The 27,763-nt window shown below is 46.9% G+C and overlaps 1 protein-coding gene across 1 annotated transcript; it reads left to right on the plus strand.

The window, feature by feature from the left end:
• The first annotated feature begins 701 nt into the window (after positions 1 to 701).
• On the plus strand, positions 702 to 27,763 carry LOC101407875 (liver carboxylesterase-like). Its single transcript, XM_087420351.1, has 15 exons — positions 702 to 753; positions 3,643 to 3,734; positions 3,953 to 4,074; positions 7,542 to 7,686; positions 10,151 to 10,284; positions 12,987 to 13,140; positions 14,757 to 14,861; positions 16,715 to 16,819; positions 19,174 to 19,212; positions 20,106 to 20,246; positions 21,888 to 21,968; positions 22,223 to 22,370; positions 26,121 to 26,252; positions 27,237 to 27,309; positions 27,589 to 27,763. Exons 1-15 carry the CDS (start codon positions 702 to 704, stop codon positions 27,761 to 27,763), a joined length of 1,698 nt encoding a protein of 565 aa, XP_087276477.1.

The raw sequence follows: 27,763 nt of genomic DNA on the forward strand, positions 1-27,763 counted from the left end.
GAGGCTGACTCACTTGGCAGGAATGTTTTAAAATTAATTTAGGCATCAAAAGGGAGACTGGATGCAATTTAAGATGCTTCCAAACTTGACAGCATAGAGCTCTATGGATTAGAAGCCCAGGGATATGAAGAGATTTTTCCTCAGTTCCCCAGCTGAGCAGCCAGGGGAGACTGGGAGTTGCTCTAACAGTTTTCAAGCTTGTTCTGGGGACTGCAATAAGTGTCCTATTGTCTAAAAGCACCTGTTGATTGCACCAGTCTTTGGGAAGCTCACTGGACACTGAGGTTAAAGTCCAGGAAGGGAGATACCCTTATGTAACAAGTTGTTTGAAGAGTCTGTGGCTATCTTAATCAGAGAGATTTGTTCAGGCTGTTTGGATAAAAGAGAGTAAACTCTGGGTGGACATGGTGTAGAGGCCCCAACAGATGCCCAGAACAAAATTTGGAAAGTATAGAGCTTTTATGCTATCTCCTGATCCGGCTATAGGGCAGGGGATGGGGTGAGAGCTTTTGGGCAGGCAGGAGCTGTAGGGGAGCAGATTTAGGGGGCAGGAACTGAGGGAGCTGGAGCTGGAGGGGGCGGGAGCTGGAGGAGGGTGGGAAGTGAGGGGCGGGGCCAGAGCTGGGGCTCTGGCGCTGGACTGCACAGCCCTTCAAAAAGGTGCAGAGACCTGCAGGCCCAGTAGCTACTGTCCTTCCATGATGTGGCTCTTCGCTCTGGTCCTGGTCTCCCTCGCTGCTTCCACGGCTTGGGGTGAGTCCTTCTGAAATACAAATAGAGGTGGCACATTTGGAAATACTTGTCCAGCGATGAGGTGAAGGAGCTGCTTATGACACAAAGGCATGACAGGTCTGGATCTGCAGCAAGTGCCCTCCAGACTTGGAGTGCCCAGCCAAGTCAGCCCCAGCTAAGGAGGATAAATGCTGAGACCTCAGCTGCCCGCTCCCAGCACAGGAGAACAATCAGCTAACCTCATGCCTCGCAGATGAGAGCTTTGGAGAACTCAGTTTATTTCCCCTTCATGATTAGTCCAGATATGGCCAAAATCATGGAGAGTGGCTTAGCAGATATTAAACATGGACTCTGGAACCAGAGTACGTGGCTTTGAGTCCTGGCTCAGCACTTATTATCTGTGTGTCCTTAGGCAAGGAACTTCACTTTTCTGTGTCTCAGTTTCCCCCTCTAAAATAGGGATAAGGACAGTACCTACCTCATTGGGCTGTTGTGAGGAGGAAATGGGTTGTTGTTTCTAAAGAGCATAGTTCCTGGTATGGAAACAGTGGAAAATAAGAATTCATCAATAAAACAGTTGTTTTAAAATAATGTGTTAATAGAAATTTGAGGCATGGTAAGGCAAACAGACCAGGAGCCGACTGCCATTGGAAAGAGAGTCTGTTACTCACAGTTCCCAAGGGGAGGGAGCACGTCAACCCCACGGTGGGCCACAAGGGGAAGCACCAGTGGTTCAGAAGGCAGAAGGAGGAGGAGGAATTGTGGGCAAGAGTCTTCATCCTGGTTGCTGTGAGAGGGAGGGGCGAGGTGGGATAAGCGGATTCAGGGTTGGCAAACTAAACAATTTCAACAGGCTCTGGGACCTCTGGGCTGTCTGCAGTTGTCAGGTACCTGGCCCTGGAGTGATTAGGGCAGGAGCCTGATAAAGAAGGTGGTTGGGGTGTGGGCTGTGGCATGCTGGAAGGACAAACTGGTTCCCACCTCTAGGAATGGCTGCCTCTGGGAGGGGCAGGGTCTGCAAGGCCCCAGACGTCAAAACATCAAATACAGACACTAAAGACATGGTTAATACAAGGGTGCAGCAAGGCCCCTCAGAACGCATCTGTGCCATTTGATGGATGGAGAAACTGAGTCTCAGACAGGGAAATGTCCTTGTTCAACGTCAGCTGGAAAATCACGCTCTGGAATCTTTCTGTGACCCCTGAGTCTAGAGCCAATGCTCTGGCCACCAGTGTCCTGACAGCCCAGGCCCCATCCGGACTCTATCTTCTTTCTGGTGGCATGACACTGTGGGATGCCGGGAACTGAATGTAGGGGCAGAGGGAGAAGCAAATTAGGAGAGATCATTCCTTTACCAGTGGTCCCCCTTTTGCAAGGCCATCCCATTTCCAACTTCAGAAAGTCCACACTGGATGCCTCCATTTCCTCAGCTTCCTCATCTATAAAATGGGCATATGAACTACTACTTAGCAAGATTTTGTGAAGATTACTTTAACTGACCTGGAATGCACATCCAGCACATAGGAAGTGCTCAGTATATAAACATTACCTATTACATACATGGTAACTGCCGCTCTTACCATTATTGCTGATGACGTCACCCCATCACCCACTTTCTCACTCTTGGCAATCTGGCCGCTGTTCACTTCATCTCTCTTGAAGGTGAGCATTGGTTATTCTTCTACAAGAAGAAATCTGGATTATTATTTTCTGTTCTGGCCACACACTTTGAGGGAGATGTTGACTTTTTGTCTACATCTAAAGGAGAGCAATTGGGAGGATGAGAGGCTAGACATCATTTCCTATGAGGAATGCTTGAACAAAGAGGGGACACACAAGAGCTGACCTGAGGGATGGGAACGATCAAGTGTCTGAAAGGCCGCCTGCCCCATGACAGCTCAGGATGTTCCCACAGCAGGTAGAAACAGGGCTGATGGGGCAGCTGCAGGGAGGTGAATTTCAGCTCAGTGAGGAAGCACCGTCTGCTCCACAAGAATGGAACAGACAGGAAGCTGACCCCCGTCTCTCCCCTTCTGGACAACCCTGCTCAGAGCCACCCGAAGAATCCTCTTCAAGCTGGTTGTGTCCCTCTCCCGCACTCCAGAACTGTTCCCTGCTGCTCATTTACCCGCTAAATAAAGCCCAAACCCTTAGCCTGGCATTCGAGGCCCTCCCAGACATGAACCTCTCTCAGCCCAGGATTCTTTTCCCCTCCCCACAGACTCCCTCTGGCTCAAATGTTCCATCACTCTTCCTCGGGCAGGCCTTGCATTTTGCTGTCTCAGAGCCTCGGCACATTCTCTTCTCTGCTTTGTACCTTTATACTCCCTCTTCCAACTCCCCTTGCTCAGTCCTCCCCCTGCTGCAAGTCCCAGTTCCATGGTCACGGCCTCCATGAGGCCACCAATAGAAGCCCTCGCTCCCTCTTCTCACTCCTGTAGGACCTTACTGGTGCTTCTCTCAGGACACTGACCACTTTCTTCCCAGAAGGAGGGTCAAGTATGTATGTGGCTCATTCTCACTACAAGGTTCAGAGCTTCTGAGAAGAGGGGCCGCCTCTTGTTCATCCTCCCATCCAGCATGCAGCTCAGCACCAGGATCCTAGTGGATAATTGTTTCCAGAGGCTCCTGAGAGTGGAAACCTAGTGTCTGTTCACTCCCAGCAGCCCTCCTTCTTGCATTTACTTTTCACTTGATGCTGTTTTACCTCCAATTCCAATTTGCTCCTTGAGATAGCCCTATGAGTTAGGAGGGACAGTTAACATCATTTCCGTTTTACATAAGAAGAAACTGAGAACTAGAAAGTTGAGGTGACTCATTCAAGGTCACATGTAAAATTGGCAAGACCCACCTGGAATACAAGTCAAGCCCTTCACCATTGACGTGTCTTCATTTCCTCCTGATGTCCAGCAGGGCTCCCACCCTCACCGCCTGTTGTGGACACTGTGCAGGGCAAGGTCCTGGGGAAGTACGTCAGCTTAGAAGGATTTGGGGCCGGCCCCGTGGCTTAGCGGTTAAGTGCATGCGCTCCGCTGCCGGCGGCCCGGGTTCGGATCCCGGGTGAGCACCGAGGCACCACTCCTCCAGCCATGCTGAGGCCGCGTCCCACATACAGCAACTAGAAGGATGTGCAGTTATGACAGACAACTATGTACTGGGGCTTTGGGGGAAAAATAAATATATAAAATCTTTAAAAAAAAAAAAAGAAGGATTTGCACAGCCCGTGGCCGTCTTCCTGGGCGTCCCTTTTGCCAAGCCCCCTCTTGGACCCCTGAGGTTTGCTCCGCCACAGCCTGCAGAACCATGGCACGTCGTGAAGAACACCACCTCCTACCCTCCAATGTAAGCCGGGGGGTGGCTTTGGTATCTTTCAGTGGGGTGTTTGCCTCAAAGTGATGCAGGAAGGAGCCAAGGCAATCCTCTGAGTGCCTCATACTTTGTTCTGGAATCCTCAAGATACTGTAAATCCTTAGAGACTTTCCAGAACTCTCACAGCATTCTAGACCCCTTTATTCAATACATAGTTGTTGAACACCTACTGTGTGCTAGTCATGTTTTAGTTTTCCGAGACCCACTAGTGAACAGAACAAAGATCCTGTCTTCAAGGTGCTTACATTCTAGCAGGGGAGACAGATAATAAACAACATGCAAATTAATAAATGAATTATGTAATGTGTTAGAATATGGTAAATGCTTTGAAAAAATAAAAAGATGAGTAGGTGAGAGGGAATAGAAGTAGTGGTTCTGTTTATTCTCCTGTCTTGAACTTTGCCATAGTTGGCGAGTGGGGTGAGCCAGGCAGTATGTGGGTGAGGAGTGCTTTGGGGTGTTGACCAGGCAAGTTCTCAATTCCCAAGTATGCCTAGCCACCTAGTCATGAGCAGAGCAGTGGTAGGTGTGTCCTAGTCACCCTGGCCAAGTTGGGCAAAGAAGTCCCTCAGCCTCACCCCAGGGTGCCTGGATGCCTATGTGCCTCCCTTCAGACCTTATTCATCTCAGGAAGGCATTTCTGGAGATTTCCAGAGTCCTGCCGCTTACTGCCTTCTTTTCTTTCTTCTCTTCTTTTCTTTTGTTCTTTTCTTTTGTTTTCCTCTTCTCTACTCTTCTCCCCTTCCATTCTTCCTTCCTTTCTAAAATAATATTCACTGTTTTTATTTCCTGATTGCATGTGTAATACATATTTATTACAGAAAAGTGAGGAAGTACAGGTAAGGAAAGGTAAGTAAATGAAAATCATATATGATTCCACTCCCTGGAGGGAACTGCTGTTCATATTTTTGATTCTAGTTTTCCAGTCTCTTATCTGTTGCATATTTTCTCCCTTAAAAATAGAGTCACATAAGACTCTGCACGCAATTCCAAGATGTGTTGTTTTTTCACACCAACAAGCAATTCTCAGACACTCGCTGGGTGTCCTGAAATTAAATTAATTCTGACACTATTTATCAAGTGATAGTGTCAGATACCACAGGTTAAGGGCTCAGTCCCACAAGACTGTCCTCTGCTTCAGATGCCCATCGCAAGTCCAGGTTATTACCTGTGCTTCTGACTGATTGACCGGTTATAAATCAGAGGTTCCCATGACCCCCTCCAAGTCATTAATTTGCTAGAGCGGCTCATAGAAACTAGTTTACTCAGTAGATGACCAGTTTAGTATGAAGGATATTAAAGGATACGAATCAGGAGCCGGATCAAGAGATACATATGACGAGGTTCTGAAGAAAGGAGCTTCTGTCCTCGGGGAGTTTGGGGCCTGGCACGGTAGCACGTGAAAGCGTTCTGGTTCACCAACCTGGAAGCTCTCTGAACTCCCGTCCTTTGGGTATTTTATGGAGCTTCATTACTTAGGCACAGTTGATTAAATCATTGGTCACTGACCGTTGATTCACCCTGCAGACCCTCTCCGTTCCCCAGAGGTCAGGGGGTGGACTGAAAATTACAACCCTCTAATCACTGGTTGGTTCTCCTGGCAACAAGCCTGCAGCCTCAGGTGAGGTCCAAAAGTCACATTATTAACATAAACACACCTTTATGGCTCTCATCTCCTAGGAAATTCCAAGGTTTTAGGAGCTCTGTGCCAGAAACTGGAGGAAGACCAAATATATATTTCTTATTATAAATCATAATAACCCATCACACTTTACAGATAGTTTGGATGCCTGCTTTGCTCACTTACAAGTATATCATGAACAACATTCTATGTCATTAAATATCACAGCCTGACATTTAATAGCTGCATTACCTTGGGTATTGAATCATAATTTATTTACCCAATCTCTTATTTGAGTTCAAGTTTTCATTAATGTTTTTGATAATATAAATAGCACTCTCATAAAACATCCTGCAGCTAAATCTATGTGTACACTCATGAATATTTTCAGGTAAGTTCAAAGAAATGATTTTTTTGAGTCAAAGAGTATACACGTTTTCTTAAGTTTTCCTCCAGAAATGTCCAACTACACTCCTTTTGCTAATATATGGAAACCTCTATCCACTGAAACTTTGGCAATGCTTGGGGTTATTAAAAACATTTTTTGCCTATTGGGTAGACAATGCAATAATAATTATTACTATCATCATAATTATTTGTATAATTTTGCTATTTTTTCTGCATTTATTTGAATACTAGTGACATTGAACTCTTCTTTAACTTTTGAATTTTTCTTTTATGAATATTATGCCCCTTGCTCTTGGTGATCTGGGCCAAGTTCCTCCAGGACGGAGATCAGGAATTCTTCTTTGTGGGCTCTGACTCTGTCACTTGACAGCCGTGTCGTCCAAGCACTTTAGGGCCTCAGTTACCTCGTCTACATACTGGGGCAGTGATGTTTGCCTGCTGGGTATATAGAGATTCCGAATTGTTGCTTGTAACGTCCTTCGAAATATTAGCACTACATAGTATGGGTCTTTCTGGCTATGTGACCTTAAATAAATTCTCTGACCTCTCTGTTCCTCAGTTTCCTCAACTGTAAAATGGATATAATAATAGAACTTACATCATGGGGCTGATCTGATGATTAAATGAGTTAGTATGTAAGGGGTACTTAAAACAAGATTGGCAAAAGAACTCAGTAAATGTTACCAATTATAATCTATGTTGGATCTTTAAGATCTGTTATTAAGGCAACTATTAGTGCTTGCCTGGGATGGGTTGATGATAGAATCTTAGCATGTCAGGGCTGCAAGACCCTTATAGAAACCACTTCCCTCACCGAGACCTGGCAGATTGGGGACAAGACCAGGCAAGGTATTCACCCAAGGTCACTGAGAAAATTAGTGGCGGAGGCAGGACTAGAACACAGTTCTCCTGCTGTTGCCCCACAAATATTTCACCCCTGACCTGTTGCATACCCCAAATGTCTGCCATTTGAGTGACTTCTCATGGATTATGAATGTCTGCTGTGGACTAGAACACATGGTTTACCTGATGGAGGAACATGGTCACCCTGTAGCCCACCAAAGGGAGCCCAGGGTAGCCAGGGTGTGTCCAGAGTGTGCAGGAAATGGTCCTCTCCCAGGTGCATAGGCAGCCTCCTCTCCTTGACCCAGGGCATCCCGAAGGCTCTGGAAGGGGACAGTGCTAGGCCTCCTCACTATACACAGTCCTGGAAGACCTTAGTGAGCCCCACAGCCCCCAACCCAGATTCCCAGACAGCCTCCTTTGCATTTCAGTCTCTCAAGTTTGGTAAAAGTAACTCTATTACAGGTTTAAACCTCCCAGTCCAAGGCCCAGCCTGACTGCAGGAGACATCTCCTCGCTTAGCTCTGATTGAACCTCAGGAGTTCTTCTTTCTCCCCGCCCCTCTCAGGTGCTCCCAAGACCCGGTGGCGGGGCAGATGCTCTCAGACCTGATTACCAACAGAAAGGAGAACATCTCTCTCCAGTTTTCTGAAGACTGTCTTTACCTAAATATTTACGCTCCTGCTGACTTGACGAACGAAAGCAGGCTGCCGGTAAACAGTGAGTTCCAGCGCTGTGGGATCTTCTGGTGGAGACTGGAAGAGGATGAAGGCAGCTTGGGGTGGGGGCCTCACCTGCCATGGCTGTTTCAGGGGCCCTAGGGCTTCGTTTTCCCACCACAGCCAGACCATGTGACCACAGGAAACACAAGTTTTCATACCTCATTTTCCCCTAGTGACAGACCTAGGGCCTCTGGGGAGTTTGCTGTACATCCGTAACGTACATTTTAATTTTTCCAGTTCTCTCATGCTAATAGAGGGAGAGGAATGATTACCCTTAGTTGCTAGATTTGGAATCTGATACCCAGAGAAGCTAGGATATAATTGCCAATAAAGTTAGAACTGGAAGGAATGTTAGAGATAAGCCAAAAACCCAACCCTTTCTCTACCAGTGGAGAAACTGAGGCCCAGAGACGGGAAGGTGAGGTCACACATAGGGTTGGCAGGATGAGAGTGCGAGTCTTCTCATCTTCAAAGCAGTGCTCTTTACACAGACTAGGAACTTGAGCCTGTGTGTGGCCTTTCCTCAGCACACAAAGATCCCACTCTGAGGTGTCCTGTGAGGGAAGTGTGGGGACAGATCATGGGTCAACCCAAGAAGCACTTTCCTTTGCCTTTGGCCAACTATCTGGGACTTTGTTGTACCTCATTTCCCTCCCTGATTGTCTTTGGCATGGGCTGATGATCCAGTGAGTCAGCATTTCTTAAATAAACGGAGGCCCGGAGATGGGACAGGCTTCCAGAACAGGCTGGAAGGTGGGGAGGGTCTGCTGGAAAAGGAGAGGATCCTTGGGGTGGAGAAGGGAGGGGTGTGAGCACCCAGCCATCTCCCAGGACACACCCGGCACAATGCCCAGGAGTGGAGGAGGCGTCTGTGAACTGGTGACTAGAAGTGGCACTGCACAAGCTTGGCCCAAATAGGTGGGGGCAAGGGTTCACTCATTGGTTCATTAATTCATTTATTTCTTCTTCTATCATGTACTCAGTGCCCCATACACATAGCTAGACTTGGGGGTTAGGATAAAGGAGAAACATAAAACCATCACTACACAGCCCCTGCCTTGGAGGATCTTACCATCTGGGCTGCACAGACAGAAACTAACTTCAGCAGAAAACTGCTGACCCAACTTTGTCTCAGCCTTCCCTCAGAGATGACTCACATTCAGTCCCTCCAGGGATCAGAGGTGCGGCAGGAACAGGGGCTCCGGGAACCTGGAGGCAGGAGAACCTCTAGTTATGGACACAGTTTCTGGAACTGCAGGGCCTGGGTTTAAATCCTGGTTCTGCCTTTTACTAGCTGACACTTGTCTCTGTTTCCATAAACCAAGAACAATCACATATGAGGGTTCAATGACGAATATCAAGCTTTATCTCAGTGCCAGGCGAGGCACACAAGCACAGTACTCCTGACATGTTAGTTAGAGTTGAAGGGAAGATCTTACTCCTTCCCTAACAGCTGACCTACTGCACTGTGGCCGTTGGCTGCAGTGTGCTGGGCAGCTCACCTTGTGGACTCTGGAGCCAGACTGCCTGGGTTCAAGTCCTGCGTCCACTGCTTATTAGCTGCATGACCTCGGGCTGGTGAAGTGCCTCAGTTTTTCTGTTTGTTAAATGGGACAATAGTAGTCCCTACCTCATGGATGGTTTATTTTTAAATGCTTAGAACAGTACTGCGCACATAGTTTGTGTTATGAGTTCTTTTTTTTTAGTGACAAAATTATTTCGATAGTATTATTTTTGCGTTTCTCACTTCTCTGCTGCATGAGCTCTTTAAATGCAAGAGCCATGAGTCGCGAATTGTTGTGTCCACTCTCATCCCCAATTTTTATCACAGTCCCCAACACACAGTAGCTTCTCAGGTCATTTTTGTCAAATGACTGCAGGGTTCTCGGAGGAGGTGGCTTTGAGGCTGGGCTTTGGAGGATCGGTGGGATTTAGGGATGCAGAGGAGGCAGAGGAAAAGAACATATGGAAGAGATACCACTGGGACCAAGCGTGCCTCTTGAGATGATCATCCACACATGAGAGAGGTTTAATTCACCACATAAGAGGTGACTACTTTGAAGCTGAAGTACAAGGGCTGTGGCATGAACAGTATGCTGAGCTGGGTGAGGGGTCCAGGCAAGAGGATGATGGGACTGTTGGGGAGAAGATGACACCCTTAATCTTAAATGCACCCATGATGGTGTTCTCAGCATGAAGAGCCCTTGGAGGATGTGGCACTGGGGTGGAGAGACAGGCAGGGGCAGCTAGGATGCATTGAGTGGGGTGGTGGCCTGGGCTCCACCAGGGAGAATGGGGGAAGAGAGCAACAGACTGCTCCACCTTTGCTGGGGACCGGTAAATTCAGACCTCCTTGAGTCACGGCCGTGAAGTAGGCGTCCAAACCAGACAACCTCTTGAGGTCCTTGCCAGCTCTGCTTCCTGTATCCAGTATGGTGTCTTCCTCCCTGTCCAGGTGATGGTGTGGCTCCATGGAGGTGGTCTGGTGTTAGGCGGAGCATCAACCTATGATGGGCTGCCCCTCTCTGCCCATGAAAACGTGGTGGTGGTGACCATTCAGTACCGCCTGGGCATCTGGGGATTCCTCAGGTAAGATATCAGTCTCTTCTCACTGCACACTGGCCCCCAAAGCAAGGGTGCTAGGACCCAGCTCTTGTCATGTCAGCCCTCAAGGGGATCTTTGCTCAATTCCCAATCCCTTCATAATTGGGCTCCACCTACGTTCTCCTTCCCCAGCCACACTGGTCCACTGCTTCTGAGCTTTGCATGTGCTGTTCCCTAGCCTGGAATGCCCATTCCACCTGACAAACGTTTATTCATCCTGTAACGCCCAACCCAAATTGTGTTTGTTGTTAGTGCCGTCAAGACGATTATGCCTCCTAGGGACTGTCTCCAGCAGAAGGGAAACTTGTCGGGTCTTTTTTGTGCCACACTCTCATCTCCCAGTGCTGTTTCAGAAAATGAAAATGCTCAGCTGTGTTTTCAGAAGTGGGTGGCGAGTTCCTTCTTAGTCTATCTTCGTCTGGAAGCTTCACTGGAATCTGTCACCATAGGTGACCCTGCTGATATTTGAAACACTGGGGGCATAACTTTCAGCATCACAGCGACACACAGCCACCAGAGTATGACATCCGACAGACGGGTGGTGTGGTTCCCTGACTGGAAACAAACCCGGCCACAATGGTGAGAGCACTGAATCTCAACAACTAGGCGATGAGGGCCGGCTAACTCAAATGTTGCCTCCTCTAAAATATTCATCTCCTCTTCAGCTGTGCTGCCCCAGCTCATTGCAACCTCTAAATGACAGTTAGCATGCAGCACAGCACTCAGAATCATACACATCTTGCCTCGAGGAAAACTAGGAAGGAGCAGACTCCTGGTGGGAGCTCAGTGAATGCTTGCGGCGGAAGGAATGGGGGCCTGGAACGGGGAGGTTGTCGGGGCATCCAATCCCAGTGGACAACCCTCCCAGGAAATGTCAGGTCCTCTCATCCCATTTCCTTCTGTATTTGGCATATTCATGAGTCAAAGCTAGAGTCTTCTCCATCTCGTCTCCGTGGAAACAGGACCAGGTTTCCTGCAAGACACAGTTACTATGAGCATTTTCTGAATGCACCAGCCCCAGGACCTCTGAGCCTGAGATGGCTGATGGGTGGGATGGGGGAGGGGTGGGCTCCTCCCTGGAATTACCTATGGAGCTGGAAAAGGGTTATCCTATGTGAGTCGTGTCCCAGGATGTATCGCCTTCATGAGACTCCTCATACCTTTCACCCATGGACCATTTCTCTGCTTGCCATTACAGTAAAACAGGTACATTAGCTCTTCCCACTTCCTCTCCTCTCTACCTATGCCAATGGGTTTATACCCCGACCGTGCCACCAGACTATTGTGGTCGAGGTCATCAATAACCCACTAGCTCTTGGCTCAACTTTGGCAAACACCCACACGTGGTCTTGGCAGCATCCACACGTGATCTTTCACACCTTATTGAAATGCTCCCTTCTCTCAGCTCCTGGCCACCTCCTACCTCACTGACGGCTCGTTCTCAGTCCCTTCACTGGACCCTCCTCCTCCCTGTCCTTGGGCCTCTGAGTGTGTCTCCCTCTCCATCTACACTGCTGCCCTGAGTGAGCTCAGGGGGCACTTTCATAGCTCCCTATTGTTAGCCCCAACTTCTCCTTTGAAACCCAGATGCACACCATTAACTACGTTCTTCTATCTCCTGCTGTCTCCACTGGACGTCTAAAGGGCACCTCACACTTCACAGGGACGAACTAAACCCTGGACTCCTACTGGCCCTTCCCCAAAACACTCCTACTTTCCCCACAGTGCCTCCTGCTCATCTGCTGGCAGCTCTATCCTTCCGGTTGCTCAGGGTAAAGGTCTTGTGATCAGGCTTGACTCCTCTTTTTCTCATGCCACCATCCAGTGGGTCAGCACATCCTCTGGTTCATTTAGAATTCAACGACTTCCGACTTCCTGCCTCCCACCCATCCTAATCAAAACCCTCTGTCTCTCACCTGGATTATTGTAACAATCTCCTACTTTTATAACCCTGCTACTTTTACACTCTGTCTGATCCATACAGTAGCAGAGTGACCAAGTAAGACATAAATGGTGTCATGTCTTTCCCCTGCAGTGACTTTCCTCCTCATTTACAAAGACCTAGACATCCTTACTAAGGCCCACAGGCCTCTCTCTAGCTGCATGTCCTACACTCACACTTTATTCACTGGACTCCAGGGCCTTTGCACTTGCTGTTTCTTCCACCTGGAATTCCCCTCATTGGATATTTGCAAGGCTCTGTGCTCATTAATTCAGGTCTCTACTCAAATACCACAGCCTCAAAGAGGCCTTCCCTGGTCATGTGATCTGAAATAGGACCTCACTGCCCCACCTTTGCCTTTCCCCTTACCCAGTTTTATTTTTCCTGAAAGTACTTTCACTACCTGACATTATATTCTATACTTAGCTGTTTAGTTTCTTATGATCTGTAGTGTGAGCTCTGTGTAGTCAGAGGTTTGCCTGTTTTGTTCTCAGATGGGCTCCTGGCTCTTAGGACAGTGTTTGCACATGGTAGATGCTCAATAGATAGATGCGGATGAAGGACTGTAGAGCCCACAACAGAACATGCTGCAGGAGAGGAAGGCGGGTGAAGACCCCTGTGTCAGGGCTGTGGAAACCTCATCTCATTCCAGAAGGCTCACCTAGAGCCCCCAGCCCCATCTATGGTCCTGAGAGCCCTGCCATGACGTCTCTGCTCCCACCCCACCCTGTTCTCTTACTCCCAGCACAGGGGACGAGCACAGCCGGGGAAACTGGGGTCACTTGGACCAGGTGGCTGCACTGCGCTGGGTCCAGGAGAACATTGCCAACTTTGGAGGGGACCCAGGCTCCGTGACCATCTTTGGAGAGTCAGCAGGAGGTGAAAGTGTCTCTATTCTTGTAAGTGTTCCTGGATGTGATGTGGCTGTTGATAGGACCCCTTGGAGACCAGACAATCTAGCCATGGGTACCCTTACTTGCAAGACCTGGATTCAAGACCCCATTCTGCATAGCATCAGAGGGTGGAGAGTTAAAGGCCAAGCTCTCCTTGGCTCCCAGAAAGCTTAGAGATCAGCTAGCATCCGCGGGCCATAAGAATCTCCAGCAGCAGCTGCCACAATGGCGTTCCCTCTCTTCTCACCTGGTTGAGCTCTCTCTCCCCTTCCTAATCATTTTGACATTAGGACTCACCTCACTTCTCTTGGGAAGTAGGTGTGGGTATAAATTATGAATCAGAGGAGGAAACCATGAGAGTTGGGCAGAGTGTCATGGTTTGTTTTGAAGCCAGATCTACATCTCAGGGGGACACAAGCACTAAGAAGAAAGAGGTCAGGGGCCTCCTCTGAGGTTGTCTGATATCTCCTCCATGCCCAAGAGGGAAGGCAGCAGTCTCTGGCCTGAGGGATGGAGCTGGGTTGAGGGAAGGTGGGTGGGAGGGATGAGGGGTCAGAAGATGGGATGGGGAGGGTTGGGACAGGGATGTGGGACACAGACATGACCTGGGAGCCTGGTGTGGGGAATGGGGCTGAGGGAGACTCTGAGGGAAGAAAGGGTGGAAAACCAGATTAGAAGGTGCTGGGAGCTGAAAGGAACCCAGCAGCTGCCTCAGAGTCGAGCAGAGGGTCAGCGTTATTACTGTAATTTTAAAACATGTGTTGCTTTCATAGTTGAATACTCAGAGGGAGATGTTTTTATATTTTATAAAGAGGATAAAAAGGAAAAGTATCGACAAAAGCAGAGAAGAAAAATGTCATCCATAATCCCATTATCCAGGGATACTCACCATGGACAGTTTAACACATATTCTTCTAGACTTTTTTCCATTACTCACCTTGTCTATATCTATCTATCTATCTATCTATCTATCTATCTATCTATCTATCTATCTATCTATCTATATACATATATATCATCTATCTAGGATTTTTTAACAAAAAACATTCCTTACCGTTATAATGTAACATAAATATTTCCCTAAATGTTAAATGCTGTTCCATAATTTCGTTTCTTATAGTTGTGTAGTGTTCCATGGTAAGAATGGAAAAATAGCTTGTTTAGCCGATCTCATATTATTGGAACATTGTTTTATTTCCAATTTTTACTATTTGGAACCAAATGAGCATTCTTAGAAATGGTTGTGTGCCTCCATGATCATTTTTCTTAGGATAAATTCTGAGTAATGGAAATGCAGAATCAGAACTGTGTCTTTAAAGTGTTGCTTGGAATTTCTAAGAGTCTTTCAGGTACTTTTGATTGTTATAATCAGCATGTGCCACACACTTCCTGTCTGTCCCTCACTCTGTGCTCCTGCCTCCCTCCAGCTGAGGGAGGTTTTCTTGGAGAAGCTGGGTCCCAGGATCAGCCTGCGGAACAGTCCAGGCAAGGAGAGGACCTGTCATGTCCACTGAGCCCCAGGGTCTCCAGGGGAATGATCCAGGGCAGAGCTGTGGATGGGGGTAGCTCTTGAAGACCCCTCCTCGTGAGCGTAAACTCTCTTCCACTCCCTTCCCTCTCAGGTGTTATCTCCACTGGCCAAGAACCTCTTCCACCGGGCCATCTCTGAGAGCGGGGTGGCCCTCGTTACTGCCGTTGTCAAGAAGGACTCAAAGGCCGCAGCTCAGGTAGGTCTCACACTGGACGACCCCTGCACCCTTTGCTCTGCTCTCCTGGAGTCTTCAGGGGCCTTTCCTGCCATGGGATCCAGCTGACATCCTCAAAAATCACAGAAGTGAGAATGGCTGAGGGGGAAAGGCAAGGTGACCCCTCCCCCAACCTCCCAGTTATCCAGCTGAGCAAACTGGACGGAGTGCGGAAGGAGCTTGTCTAGGTCAGAGAGTGATCAGAGCAGAGCTGGGACTCAAGCTCATGATTCTGCACTGCCAGCACAGGGCACTGTCCACTGGCCACACTTCCCAACATGTGTCAAAGTAGGGGCCGGGCCAGACAGTGGGCAGTGGACTGTCACTGTGAGTTGTCTCCCTCAGGGTCTGAGTTCTGGTGAACCCACTTGCAGTGTGTGGGTTCCATGTAGTCCTTCTCTGAGGACCTGTGACTGGGGGTTGTTCCTAGATCATTCATTCATTCATTCATTCACTCAACAAAAAATTTTGATAGATCCAGACATCTAGCAATCTCATGAAGCTTCTTCTAACGGAGGAGACAGATTAATGATTACATAATCACACAAATTATAAATGTCAACTCTGACAAGTGCAATAAAGGAGAGGTACCTGATGTATAATAGAGTCTAAAAGGAGCAGTTAGTACAGTATGTAGGGGGAGATTATCAGGAAAGTCTTCCTGGAAAAAGTGATCAATGAGTTGAGATCAAATGGAAGAGCAGTAATTTACTTGGTGAGAGAAGAACATTCCAGGAAGAGGGAACAGCATGTGCAAATGTCCTGCAGCAGAAGAGAGTATTTTAGTGACAGAGAGTGAGAAACGCTGATGTGTCCAGAGCAGAAGGAGCAGAGGGCACCTGGAGTGAACTGAGGATGGGGACGTTGCAGGGGCCATTGCAGGGGCCATGCTGCACAGGACCCTGTGAGGACTTTGTCTTTATCTGGAGACTGTTAGGAAGCCAAGGAAGAGTGAGCAACAGGAGGCTCCGCTGACGTTGCCCACTGGAGTCGATGGCGTGGGGTGTTTTGGTATGGCTGTGAGACCTGGTTTCCTGGAGCGGTGGGGGCAGCAGCCAGACTTAGAGAGGCTGGAAAGTAGGAGGAGAGGAAAGGAAGACACTGAAATTCTTAGAATTTTTGAGAATGTTTTTCAGAATTCTTTTGTTGTAAAGAACAGAAGCCGAGTTGACCAGGCTTAAGTCAAGAAGAGGGAATTTATTTACAGGATATAAAGGTGGCAGAGATGAGGCTAGATTTCTCTATCAAACTGGAACCAGAAATTGGCAGAATGAAGGGAATCTAAGACTCTTATTCTTGCTCCTTCTCTCTCTCTCTCTCTCTCCCCTCTACTTCTCTCTGTGCCTTTTTATTCATTCAACAAATTCATACTGAGCATAGATTCTGTGTCAGACACTGTCCTAGGCTCTGGGGAGCCCTACACACTCTCCACGGCCCCACCATCATGGAGGCTGCCTTCTGTCCATCTGTCTCTTCTCCTCTGGTCACTTTGTAAGTGAATTTCCAGATGCCAAGTGGCTAGTAAGTGGATGAGCTGAGATTTGAAACCAGACAGTGTGATTCTGGGCTCCACGCTCTTAAGCCCCACTCCATGCGGCCTCTCCTTAGATGTTCAGCTCTGAGATCACTGTGCCCATTTTAACAGAGATAAGGTGACAGAGACAGAGCTTGTGTAACTGGCGTGACTGGGACCAGGACCCAAACCTGCTGGTCTAGAGCATTTTCTGCCACCCCACTGCTGCCGTTAGAAATTGGGCTTGGCATAGAACACTTCTTTGTTTACTGAGGGAAAGGACATGGCTCTTGAATTTTGCTGTCACCTGTGATCTCTGCAGAAAATTGCTGTCTTTGCTGGGTGTAACGCCACCACCTCGGCTGTCATTGTTCAGTGCTTGCGCCAGAAGACAGAGGACGAGCTCCGGGAGACGTCGCGGAAGATGGTAGGTGCATCTGTTCTCGTGGCCACACAAGCCCCCCACACTGTAAAATTGGCCCCAGACTTTACCAATTCAGCTATCCCCTTGCCCCAGAAAAACTACCTGGGACAGTGTCTTGCCTTGGGAGCAGTGTCAGCCTCTGGATCTGAATGGGGAACTTCTTTTCTTTCTTTTTTATTATGAAATATCTCAAATGTTAGTGAAGTCAAAAAACAACATAGTGAACAATTGTGTAATATTCCCCTAGCTCTATCAAAACTTAGTATTTTGCCATTTCTTGTTTTCAGATATATTTTTAAGAAATTAAACATTATGTATTACCAGAGGTAACTACCATCCTGAATTTCAGTGATGGGGATATTAAGAACAAAGATTTTCAGAAAGGTTGTCACAATTTACCTTGGCTAATTGAGAAACTATCTCAATTATAACCGACTGTTGGCTCAATTATCTAGATTTTCTGAGACTCTACCTCAATTATGATTCTAGGATAAACACATGTTCATTCATTCATCCATCCGTTTATCCACTCATCATCTTATTATCCATCTATCCATCCACCAGTCTATGCAATTTATCAATATCATTTCGTGAATTTAATATCAATCCATCCATAACTTTCATTCATCTATTATCAATCATTGATTCATCGTCCAGTGACCATATAGCTTCACTCTATCGTCTATCCCTATAAAATCAATGATCCATCCATCACCTATATGCTAATTATCATCCACCTATCCACTTATCCATCTGATATACCCATACTCCATGTATTGATCAACTCCATCCACCCACCCACGTATCCATCCATTTATCCATCCATCTACCTGTGCTAAGTATATGGGTAGGTAAAAGGAAGGGTGATGCAGACATGAATTGGATACAGTCCCTGGTCACAAGGAACTATTCAAGGAGAAACACGCTCATATACATCACGGGTTAAGTGTGTTGGGAGTGTACAGAGGGGAAGAATTCATTATAGTCACAAGGATACTTTACAGTGAAGATGACATTTGTGGATTGATGGCTGCCTATGGCAGTGTGTCACCACAGGGAAGCTATAGCAGGACAGACATCCAGAGAATACAGCATCTAGGGACAACAGGAACTATTCTCTTTGTGGGAAGAGGGTGTGAATGTGAGCCCAGGAGTAGCCTGAGCCCGTGGACTTTCTGTCTGGACCCTGGGCTCCCAAGGATACTCCTGGACCCCTGGACAGGCCTCTAGCACTGAACTCTGCTCAATTTCCTTGTGGTGACTCCAGTGTGGCCTTGGGGCTTGGATCGTGGTTTCACAGGCTCAAATAAGGTGACCAATGTGTTCAAAGAATTAAAGCACAACTGTTTTCTGATGCCTGGAAAGAGGCAAGTTTATTTCAAAATTCTCCATGTGGCACAAGAGGAAGCAGCTTTTAAGTGGAGAGTTGGTGACTTTAGGAAAACCCAGAGAACCTAAGTGTCAATGTTATTCTTCTGAAATACTTCAAGTGGAAGTATTTCCATGATTATCCACTCTCCCTAATTCAAACACACACACACCCCTACCTGGTTGGTTGGTCTACAACCCATAATGGAGGAACACTTACAGACCACTTGCTACATGCTGATCATACTTGTTAACTACAGTTTGACATTACAATCAGTGCAATCTTAGTGAACACACAACAAAGTAGGGTGGGGTCAACTGCTGTGAGCTTGAATGACTCAGGACTTTCTAAAGCAAGATGAGAAAATTCATCTCAAAGTGCCTAGAGCAGAAAAACAAATGTGTTATAAAAGACTTTTCAAGTAACTAACTGAAAACTAAACTAGAGTTCAGGAGTAGAAGGCTTCAGGCAAAGCTGGATCCAGATGCACATATGATATTATTAAGAATCTGTCTCTATCCCTCAGCTTTTTACCTCTCAGTGTTGACTTCACCCTCAGGCAGGTTAATCTCCTGGGGAGGTTAAAGACAACAACAGCACACTAGACTTATGTCCTATCTGCTTAAACCATCTTTTCCAATAATTCCAACAACAGTTTTGGGGTAAACTTTATTGAACCGATATGGGCATGGGCTCATTCCTGAACTGATCTCTGTGGTCAGGAAAACAGGTCACATACAGATGCCTGGATTCATGGAGTAAAAGGGGGGAAGAAGGATGTCCCCAAAAGGAAAATTAGGGTGTTGTTTCTTGGGGGAACAAGAAGGGGAAGTGGATGGAGGGGGTGGCAGGCACAACCACAGATATCCTCTCCAGAGTTCCCCTCCCCGTCCTACACCCACAGCCTGTACTCAGGCACGGCGGAGCCAGTGCCCAGCTTTTCTCCCAGGAAGCTTCTCACCCACATCCTCTGCCTTTGTCTTCACAGAAATTTTTCACTCTTGATTTACTTGGAGACCCCAGAGAGGTAAGGAACTTTGGTTTCTTGGTTACAGGTTTTGAGTCTTGATACCTTTAAGCTCCAGTTACATATGAATGAGAAAATCCCTCCTGTGGACTCATAGTAACTACTTGTGTTCACATTGCTGAGGCCCAGAAAGGGGCAATGACTTGCCTAGATAACACAGTCAGGAGGACCAGATGTAGGACTGGAATGCCTATGGAGGGAGTGGATCCCTCCCCTGACTCCCAGTCCAGTGCTCCCAGTCATCAACTCTGTGTGCCCTGGACACAGCCTATTCTTTTCTTGTTTACATTTCCTGCTCCCAAAAATGCCCCTAAGGGAGAAGCCTGGACTGGAAATTTCCACCATGGGGAGACGGAGATAACTAGATAAAGGTTTCTTTAGGAGCCTTCCTTGAGGAGCCCAGATCTTCTCCTGGAGGCTGCAGGGTTGATTGGCTGTGCAAGCTCCACTGTCTGACAGGCCGTCAGGAAGGGAGCCAAGATTCTCAGTTCTGAGGACACCACCCTCCTCCCAGCCACCCAGGAAACTCTAGTGGTATCCTCCCCCTCTTCTTCCTCCTCCCCTCCTACCTTCCAATGCATTTCCAGGTTCCAGTGGCATTACTGTCTTACACTCCTGTCCCCTCTGCTCTCTACCTGAGGACAGGAGCACTTACCTTGAAAGGTGTTGTGAGGATTAAATGAGATTCACTCAGTCATTCGGCAAAGATTTAATCAGTAATTACTAAGGGCCAGGACCTGATTCAGGAGCTGGGGGTATAACAGGGAAACAGGCTAAACAGATGAAATCCATGCGGGTCTAAGGTAGTGACCTCCCGCTCAGACAGGCAGAGAGGGGGAGGTGGGTGTTTCCTCGAGAGGGGAAGCGCAGACACTATGCTTCCTCTTCCCCAGAGTCATCCCTTCCTGCCCGCTGTGGTTGATGGAGTGCTGCTGCCAAAGATGCCTGAAGAGATTCTAGCTGAAAAGACATTCAACACTGTTCCCTACATCGTTGGAATCAACAAGCAAGAGTTTGGCTGGCATCTTCCAAGGGTGAGAATGTGCTGGAACCTTAGACTCACTTCCACTGCCCTTCACATCACCCCTCCCATCTCTGATCACCGGAGATCTTCCTTCTCCAGAACCCCTCAGGGTCCAGGGCCACTGTCCCCTTCACACAAGTTGACATTTCCATGGAAACCTTCTCAGCGATGGCCCCAGTATCACCTGGGTGTGCGGCCCTGGGGACCCCTCTCCCCAAACACTCTCTGATTGTCTTCCAATCCAAGAATCCTGAAATGTGGATTCTGGGAGGGCCTGTAGAGACAATCCCTGGGCAGATGAGAAAACCGATGCCTGGAAAGGGGAAGGACCTGGGGAGTTAAGGAGAGTGAGGCCTGGGATCTTGCAGCCTCTCCCCTTGGGCTTGGTGCTTTCATAGTTTCTCCATAAATCCCACACACGCTTCTAGTCATCTAAGTGGAAAGACCGAGAGGAACTTGTCTCTTCTTGAGTTAAAACTGACTGCTAAAAGTTAGGATGGGCTTCCCCTTCTGCCAACGATAAACAAAGCCGACACTAGTTGAAGGGGTGAGGACAGGTTTTATTCAGTTAACCACTGCAGTAGGGAAGAGTCCAGCGTGAACTGAACTCCAGTCCCTGAAACAAAGTGCTGGAGCCTATTTAAAGGCTGGATGTGCTCAGGGAAAGCCTGCGGGGGTGGGAGGGGGGTTGGTCCATGTGACTGGTCCACCTGGATTTGTTAATTGGCACCTGTCCGGAGGAGAAACACTCTCCTGACTTTATGACAGGAGACAGTGGGATAAGTTAGAGTGAGGTGCCCAAAGAAGTTAGGCCCTGGTCCTCCCACAGGGACTGAGAGAGAACAGTAGTCATTCCCCGAAGGTTTGCATTTCAAAGAGATGTCTCACAGGTCTTTAAGGAAACAATTGGCATGATAGATTTACATCTCAAAGGGCAAAGAAAGGATTTGTAATTGCAAGCTTTCTAAAATAGCTGCTCCTAGAGGGGGTTCAGGGATCTATCAACCTATCACCAGATTTTGTCTGGAACAAACAGTAAATTCTCCTGGCAGCAGGGAGCTTCTTAGGCAGGCAATTTAAGGGAAGCTGGGGTCATCCTAAGTACAGGATCTTAAGCTGCTAGAAGCCATGCAAGAGTTTGGTCAAGCCTCTTAGTGCAGAGGTTTGGATGGAGCTGTTATGTGCAGAGTTCTGAGCTTCTCACTTCAGAACAATTTCACAGGTTATACTGAAGTACCAAAGCCAGAGGGCAAGATTTGGGGCTTCCTCAGTCAGCTGAGATAGGGAGGGTATTTGTGAGTCTGTGTCCTCTGCCCAGAGCCCTCCACTTCAACTCTAGCCTGACTTAAACTCTCCCTCTCTGTCTCGATGACCATTATGGGGACTCTAGCCTGACATATATATACACATACATACTGCAAAGGACTGGGACAGCTTCTCTTAACACTTACTCTATCCTCTTTTCACTCCTTGAGTTTCCAGATATAATAAGTGCATTTGATTCACTGAGTTTGTGCAACTCATCAAAGACCCATGCTCGTCAAGACATGACAAGGTGACCTTCAGACTCCATTGGTTTGGTCGGTTGGTCAGTTTGGTTCTTCTTGGTGATTCCCAATGATTCACAATTGCTTAACCATCGTTTTAACAGGTGATGGGCTACCCACTCTCTGAAGGCAAGCTGGACCAGAAGACGGCCACGTCACTCTTGTGGAAGTCCTACTCCGTACTTGTAAGAACGTAGGGAATCACAGCGACTGGCTGAGACCAAACAATGGGTGGGGGTTGCCTCAAATCACAGAACAATTAAACGGCAGAACACAGACTAGGGACAGTGTTCTGCCTCCATTTTTTCTGCCTTTCTCACCCACCACCCGAGATGGGGGGTGGTTGCACAAGAAGCAAGATGTTCACCATTAACACAAGAAGAGAAGCTGTGTCACTCACCAGAGGGAGGTGGTCACTTTCACTCTTGATCCATTTCAGGACATCCCTGAGGAACTGACTCCAGTGGCCACTGAGAAGTATTTAGGAGGGACAGACGACCCTGTGAAAAAGAAAGATCTGTTCCTGGACTTGTTGGGAGATGTGACATTTTGTGTCCCATCTGTGACTGTGGCCCGTTTCCACAGAGGTGAGTCCCAGAGGTTGGACAGCAAAGGGACACTGACCACACCAGCTTCGCTCTCTGTCCTGCCCACCCCTCAACATAGACAGATATGTTTAAACTGCTGAGAGTTGGGCCTACAAGGGTGATTCCATATGGTCCGAGGTGGGGCACTGTCCTATGTTGGTTTCTGCCAGAAGCTGCCACTGGGAAAATAATCCAAATGCAAGAAAACACCAGTAGAGGAGTGGAGAAGTGACATGGGAGGGAGAAGGGAAGACAATCCATGCTGCACTGTCAAGCAAGTATCCTAGTGGACACTGGAGCTGGGGAGCTCTGGGAAACCTGCAGAAGGCATGTCTCAGGGTTATCCTGGGTGAGCAGCATGGGAGCTGAAATATTTATCCTCCAACTCCACATGTCATTGGTTGAAGGCTGTTCCTAAGGGGTTGTTAATTCCCTGGTGCTTTGACCTGCTGCACACATGGGCAGAGTGGTCTCTGGTAGCCAAAGACCTCAGGCAAAGATGCCAGAGGTGGAAATCAGGCTGGCATACCCAGAAGTAGGTATATGGTGAGGTACCAACAGCATCTGCTACTGGGACTCTCACCTGAAGTTTTTGTCATCGATGCGGCTAGAGAGCAAATCTTAGAAGACGTGTCTTGGAAAGTTTCTAAGGTCCAGAGCTTCAAACTAGTTTGTTAACTGGTGGAGCTGGGGCTAGATTAAAGCCAAGCAGAAGATCAGGAGGGCTGTCGGGACCAAGAAAGCCAAAAGAAATGAGTGTGGGAGGTATGGGGCAGGTGGTGTGGAGAATGTTTGTGTCTGTGGCTGGCTTTTGACCATCCAGGTGTGTGCTAGGTCTACCATGAGACCTTCTACATTGACCCAAGGTGTGTAGGTGGGGTGTGAGGTCAGGGTGAATGAGCTCACCTAGAGAGGAGGTGCCCCTTCTGGCTGCCTTTTTGAGGTCCTCACAGTACCCTTCCTTTTCTAGGAACTCTCCTTCACCTAGTCTGCAAGTCAGGAAATGGTTCTCTGGTCTAGACCTCACTCTCGAACCATGCTGGGAGGGTTGTAAATTCAGGATGTTGTAAGCATGACAAAAGTATCTACAGCTGACCCACTATGTGCCCAAGCACTCAGGACAATAACATACAGGTGCTGGTTACCACTTCCTCCTCCCAAGGATCCTGATGAAACTCTTCAGCCAGGGTCCGCCTGGGGTCAAATCTGTTCTTTCATAAACTTGGACTTGTCTCTTATTATGTGTCTGATTTGTGGTATCCCTGTCTGCATCGTCTGCTGGTCCAGCCACACTGGACTTGTGTTTTTTATCTGATATCTCATGACTTGAGTTCAAAGTTTTTTGAAAGGAGTACACAGATTTTATCAATGTTATTCTTTCATTTTTGTATTAGTCTTACTCTCTTTTTGATTAAAAAAAACTTTTTGAATATAAAATTAATATATAATAATATATCATATCTTACAGTTGTAGAAAGTTTTAAAACATGGGAACACATAAAGAGGAAATTATATGTCACTATTAACTCTTTTACCTAGAAGTATCTGTTATAAATTTTTGATTTTTGATATGTTTTCTTCTAATAATCTTTCCATGACTTACATATAATTTAAAAATTAATTTTATATTATGTTTTTGTTCATAGAACACTATATTGTAGGCATTTCCTCGATGTCAATAAAAACTCATCAAAAATATCCATTATTTCATGGAATGATGCGTTAGACTTATTTATTCGTATCTTATTTGATATTTAGGCTGGCTGCTCATATTTTGATGCTACATGAAACATTATGCTCAGCCTTATTGGCATAAATCTTTAACCAAGACTCTAATAATTTTCTTAGGATTGGTTTTTAGAAGTGAAGTTACTAGACTGGAACATAGGAGCATTGTGAAGATTTTGACACAAATTGTAAAATTGATTTCCAGTGTATAAGAATGTGTATTTCTTAATTCTCTCACGTGGGAAAGTCAGATTAAAAAAATAAAAATAACGCTTCCAATTTCAGAAGCCCTTCCTCACCAAAAAGAAAGAACATGCAGTTTTTTAATCTGCATATTTTTGATTACTAGCTGTCTCTTTCCCTCTGCTTCTCTTGTTGTTCCTAATTATTATCCAAATCTGTGACTTTCCTTTGAAGACTTATGTCGTGATTTTAGGAATTTTATAAATCTCAGTGGTTTAAGGCAGAATGTTAAAAAAAAAAAAAGAAGAAGAATATCTTTTCGGCAGCATCGTGCCAAAAATAAGTTCTGTCATTCACAGAAGGTCTTTCCTCTATGTTGTGTTCTGAATTCCTTTCTAAAACATCTGAGTGGCAAAGGCAAAGTTAAACCTTCTCCTTTCAGTGAGTTCTTGACCTTGAAGCAGCTGTTTAACAAGTGGATTATGGAACCACAGAGGATTGCTTCTTCCAAACAACTCCTCTTGCTAAACCAATGTTGAGGGAGGCAATTAAATAAATTATTCTACGTCCTCATGTCAGGATGGAGTATATTGTTAAAGCAATTTGTGGATGAATGTTTAATGATGTGAAGAAATGATTATAGTCATTACAAAATAACATATACAATTTTGTACCAATTTTATAAATATTAAAGGGATATGTGCTAAAATATTAACTGAGGTCTCTCTGAGTGCAGGGATTATAAGTGATATTTTTGCTCATTTTCCTTTTTTCCAAATTTGTTAAGGTACCCAAAACGGGAAAAAGTTGTAAAATTTCTCCACTACCCTGACTTTGGACGTGACCCTTAACACCTCTGTGGGCCTTATGATCCACGCAAAGTGCCAATCTCCACGGCCGAGCGGCCCATGAGTTAGCCCTGAAGGAGCAGGGATGGAAGCTCTGGGGAAGCATCAGCAGGAAAGCTGACATCTCTGGGGCTTGGAGAGGGGACAGTGAGAGAGGAGGCAGGGAGAGGAAGAGGGGGCAGGAGACAGGCAGCTTCCTCCTCCCTCAGCCCCTCTTTTCTCTCCACCACCTCAGCTTTCCCCAGGCCAAGCAAGAGGCTAGACATGTGAGCTGACAGAGAAATAGGAAATGCTGAGTTTGTGGTTTCCTGAGACACAAGAAACAGATTGTTCCCTTTCTTCATACATTTGTATTTCAATTTTCACACTTTCAGACCAGCAACTTGGATTTGCTTCACTCTTCTCAGAATAGTGAGGAAAATACTGGAAGTGTTCAATACTGGGTGGAATAGAAGACACCAATTGGGCTGCAGGGATTCTCCAAAGGAATGAAAACTAGCCTGTTATCAATGGAATACAGTAGTGTAAACTGTATGTATGTAGATATTCTTGAGTGTGAATGCATCGGTACGCAAAGGGGTTTATGTGAATTGAACCGGTGTGCCTGTAATGGTCGTTATTTTGAATGGATTTACCCAAAGTTTCAACAATCATTATTCAATCTTCATTTATTCATTCAACAAACACCTGGCTGAAATCTAGCTCTACCTCCAGCAACTATGTGCCCTTAAGCAAGTCACGGAACTTTTCTGAAACACTATTTCTCTATTATGCTGACAACCAGGGGTTTCCTGCAGGGCCACACAGTGTCCAGCATACAGTCGACACTCACAATGGGCAGCTGTTATTAATATTGTTGTTGTTGTGTACTCAGGACCCAGGTGTGCCACCAATTCCCTGAGACCCCCCCCTGCGCGCCCCCCAGAGACCTTGATACCCTCCAGGTGTGCATGAGGTAAAATGAACTGTACATGAATCCATGTTTTCTCAGACGCCGGAGCCCCCACCTACATGTATGAGTTTGAGTATCGCCCAAGCTTCTCATCAGACCTGAGACCCAAGACGGTGAAAAGGGACCACGGTGATGAGCTCTACTCAGTCTTCGGGGCCCCGTTTCTAAAAGGTGATGGTCGTTTGGTGACTACAAACTTGGGATTACGAGACCGGGGTTCATGTCTCAGTTTGGTGGCCTTGGATAAGTTCCTCCTTCTCTCCAGGTCTTAGCTTCCTGAATTCACCATAACAGGGTTGAACTACAAAGGTCCCCAACCTTTCTCTTGCTCTAACATGCATGATGGAGAATGTATTTCCATGTGCCCTCATTCATGGTCACTCTAAGAATCCAGACCCGGGCATCAATAATACAGGTGGTTGCTCACATGCCAGGCCCTGCTCAAGGGCTAGGATGCCACCACCACTTCTACTCACAAGAGCATGTCAGAATGTGAGTGAGAGTAAGGTTAGAGTGGGTGCTGACCTTGAATCAGGGCTAATGTGTGTCTCTCTGAATATCTATCCAACCATCTATCTATCTAAAACTCATAAATTTAATATATTTAATAATATAACATTTTAAAGAAACCTTTCACAAATGTATCCAATACCTTAAATGTCACTAACAGGTGACTTGTGACCCACCTCAGGATTCTTTGTGACACACCAGTGCCCCTGGGCATTTCCTGGTTGGTTAAGTCCTTAGGACCATTGCAGCTCTGTTATTTTTCAGATTCTATGCACATGTGGGTGGGTGGAGGAGATTGAGGAAAGACTCAAAGGAGAGCAATCTTGGGAGGTGGTGTTGCTGTAGTGGAAACCCTGGAGTGAGGGAATGCCACCATGTAGGGGGAGGGCAGAACAGGTGGGCACAGAAGACAGGCAGCCAGGTTATGGATTGACTGCAGCCCTTCACTGAATCCAAGATCAGTAACTCTCAAGCTTAAAGTGCACATAAATTACCCAGAATCTTCTTAAAATATAACTTTTGACTCAGTATGTCTGGAATAAGGGCTCATATTCTGAATTTCTAACAAGCTCTCAAGAGATACTGTTGCTGCGGACCAATGAACCACACTTTGAGTAACAAAGGATTTTGTCTTCTTCCCCACAGAGGGTGCCTCAGAAGAGGAGATCGAACTCAGCAAGATGGTGATGAAATTTTTGGCCAACTTTGCTCAGAATGGGTGAGCCTCATGGCAAAGATGGAATAGGGGTGGGTAGGGTTATGGCAGATCTGTTGGGAAGAGATAGCTTCTAATGTTCTGGTCAAACTCCCTGCCCTGTCTCCTCTGACATGACAGTTCTCTAAAAATGAACAAGCTGCCCAGGAGGTGGTGAGCTCCCCGTCTCTGGAGGCTTATGAGCCTCTTGGCAGAGATGAAGTCAGGGGTCCCTGAAAATCTCAGAGGGTTGTTGGGACCACACAATAGCTTTGAGGAATGTTTATTTGATTCTGTTCCCAGGAACCCCAATGGGGAGGGGCTGCCCCATTGGCCGGCATATGACCAGGATGAAGGCTATCTGCAGATTGGTGTCACCACCCAGGCAGCCCAGAAGCTGAAAGATAAGGAAGTGGCTTTCTGGACTGAGCTCCTGGCCAAGAAGGCAGCAGAAGAGCCACAACAGACAGAACACTGA

The sequence above is a fragment of the Ceratotherium simum genome, chromosome 30 (assembly GCF_057802395.1).
Source record: "Ceratotherium simum simum isolate JZ-2026a chromosome 30, ASM5780239v1, whole genome shotgun sequence".
Lineage (NCBI taxonomy): Eukaryota > Metazoa > Chordata > Mammalia > Perissodactyla > Rhinocerotidae > Ceratotherium > Ceratotherium simum.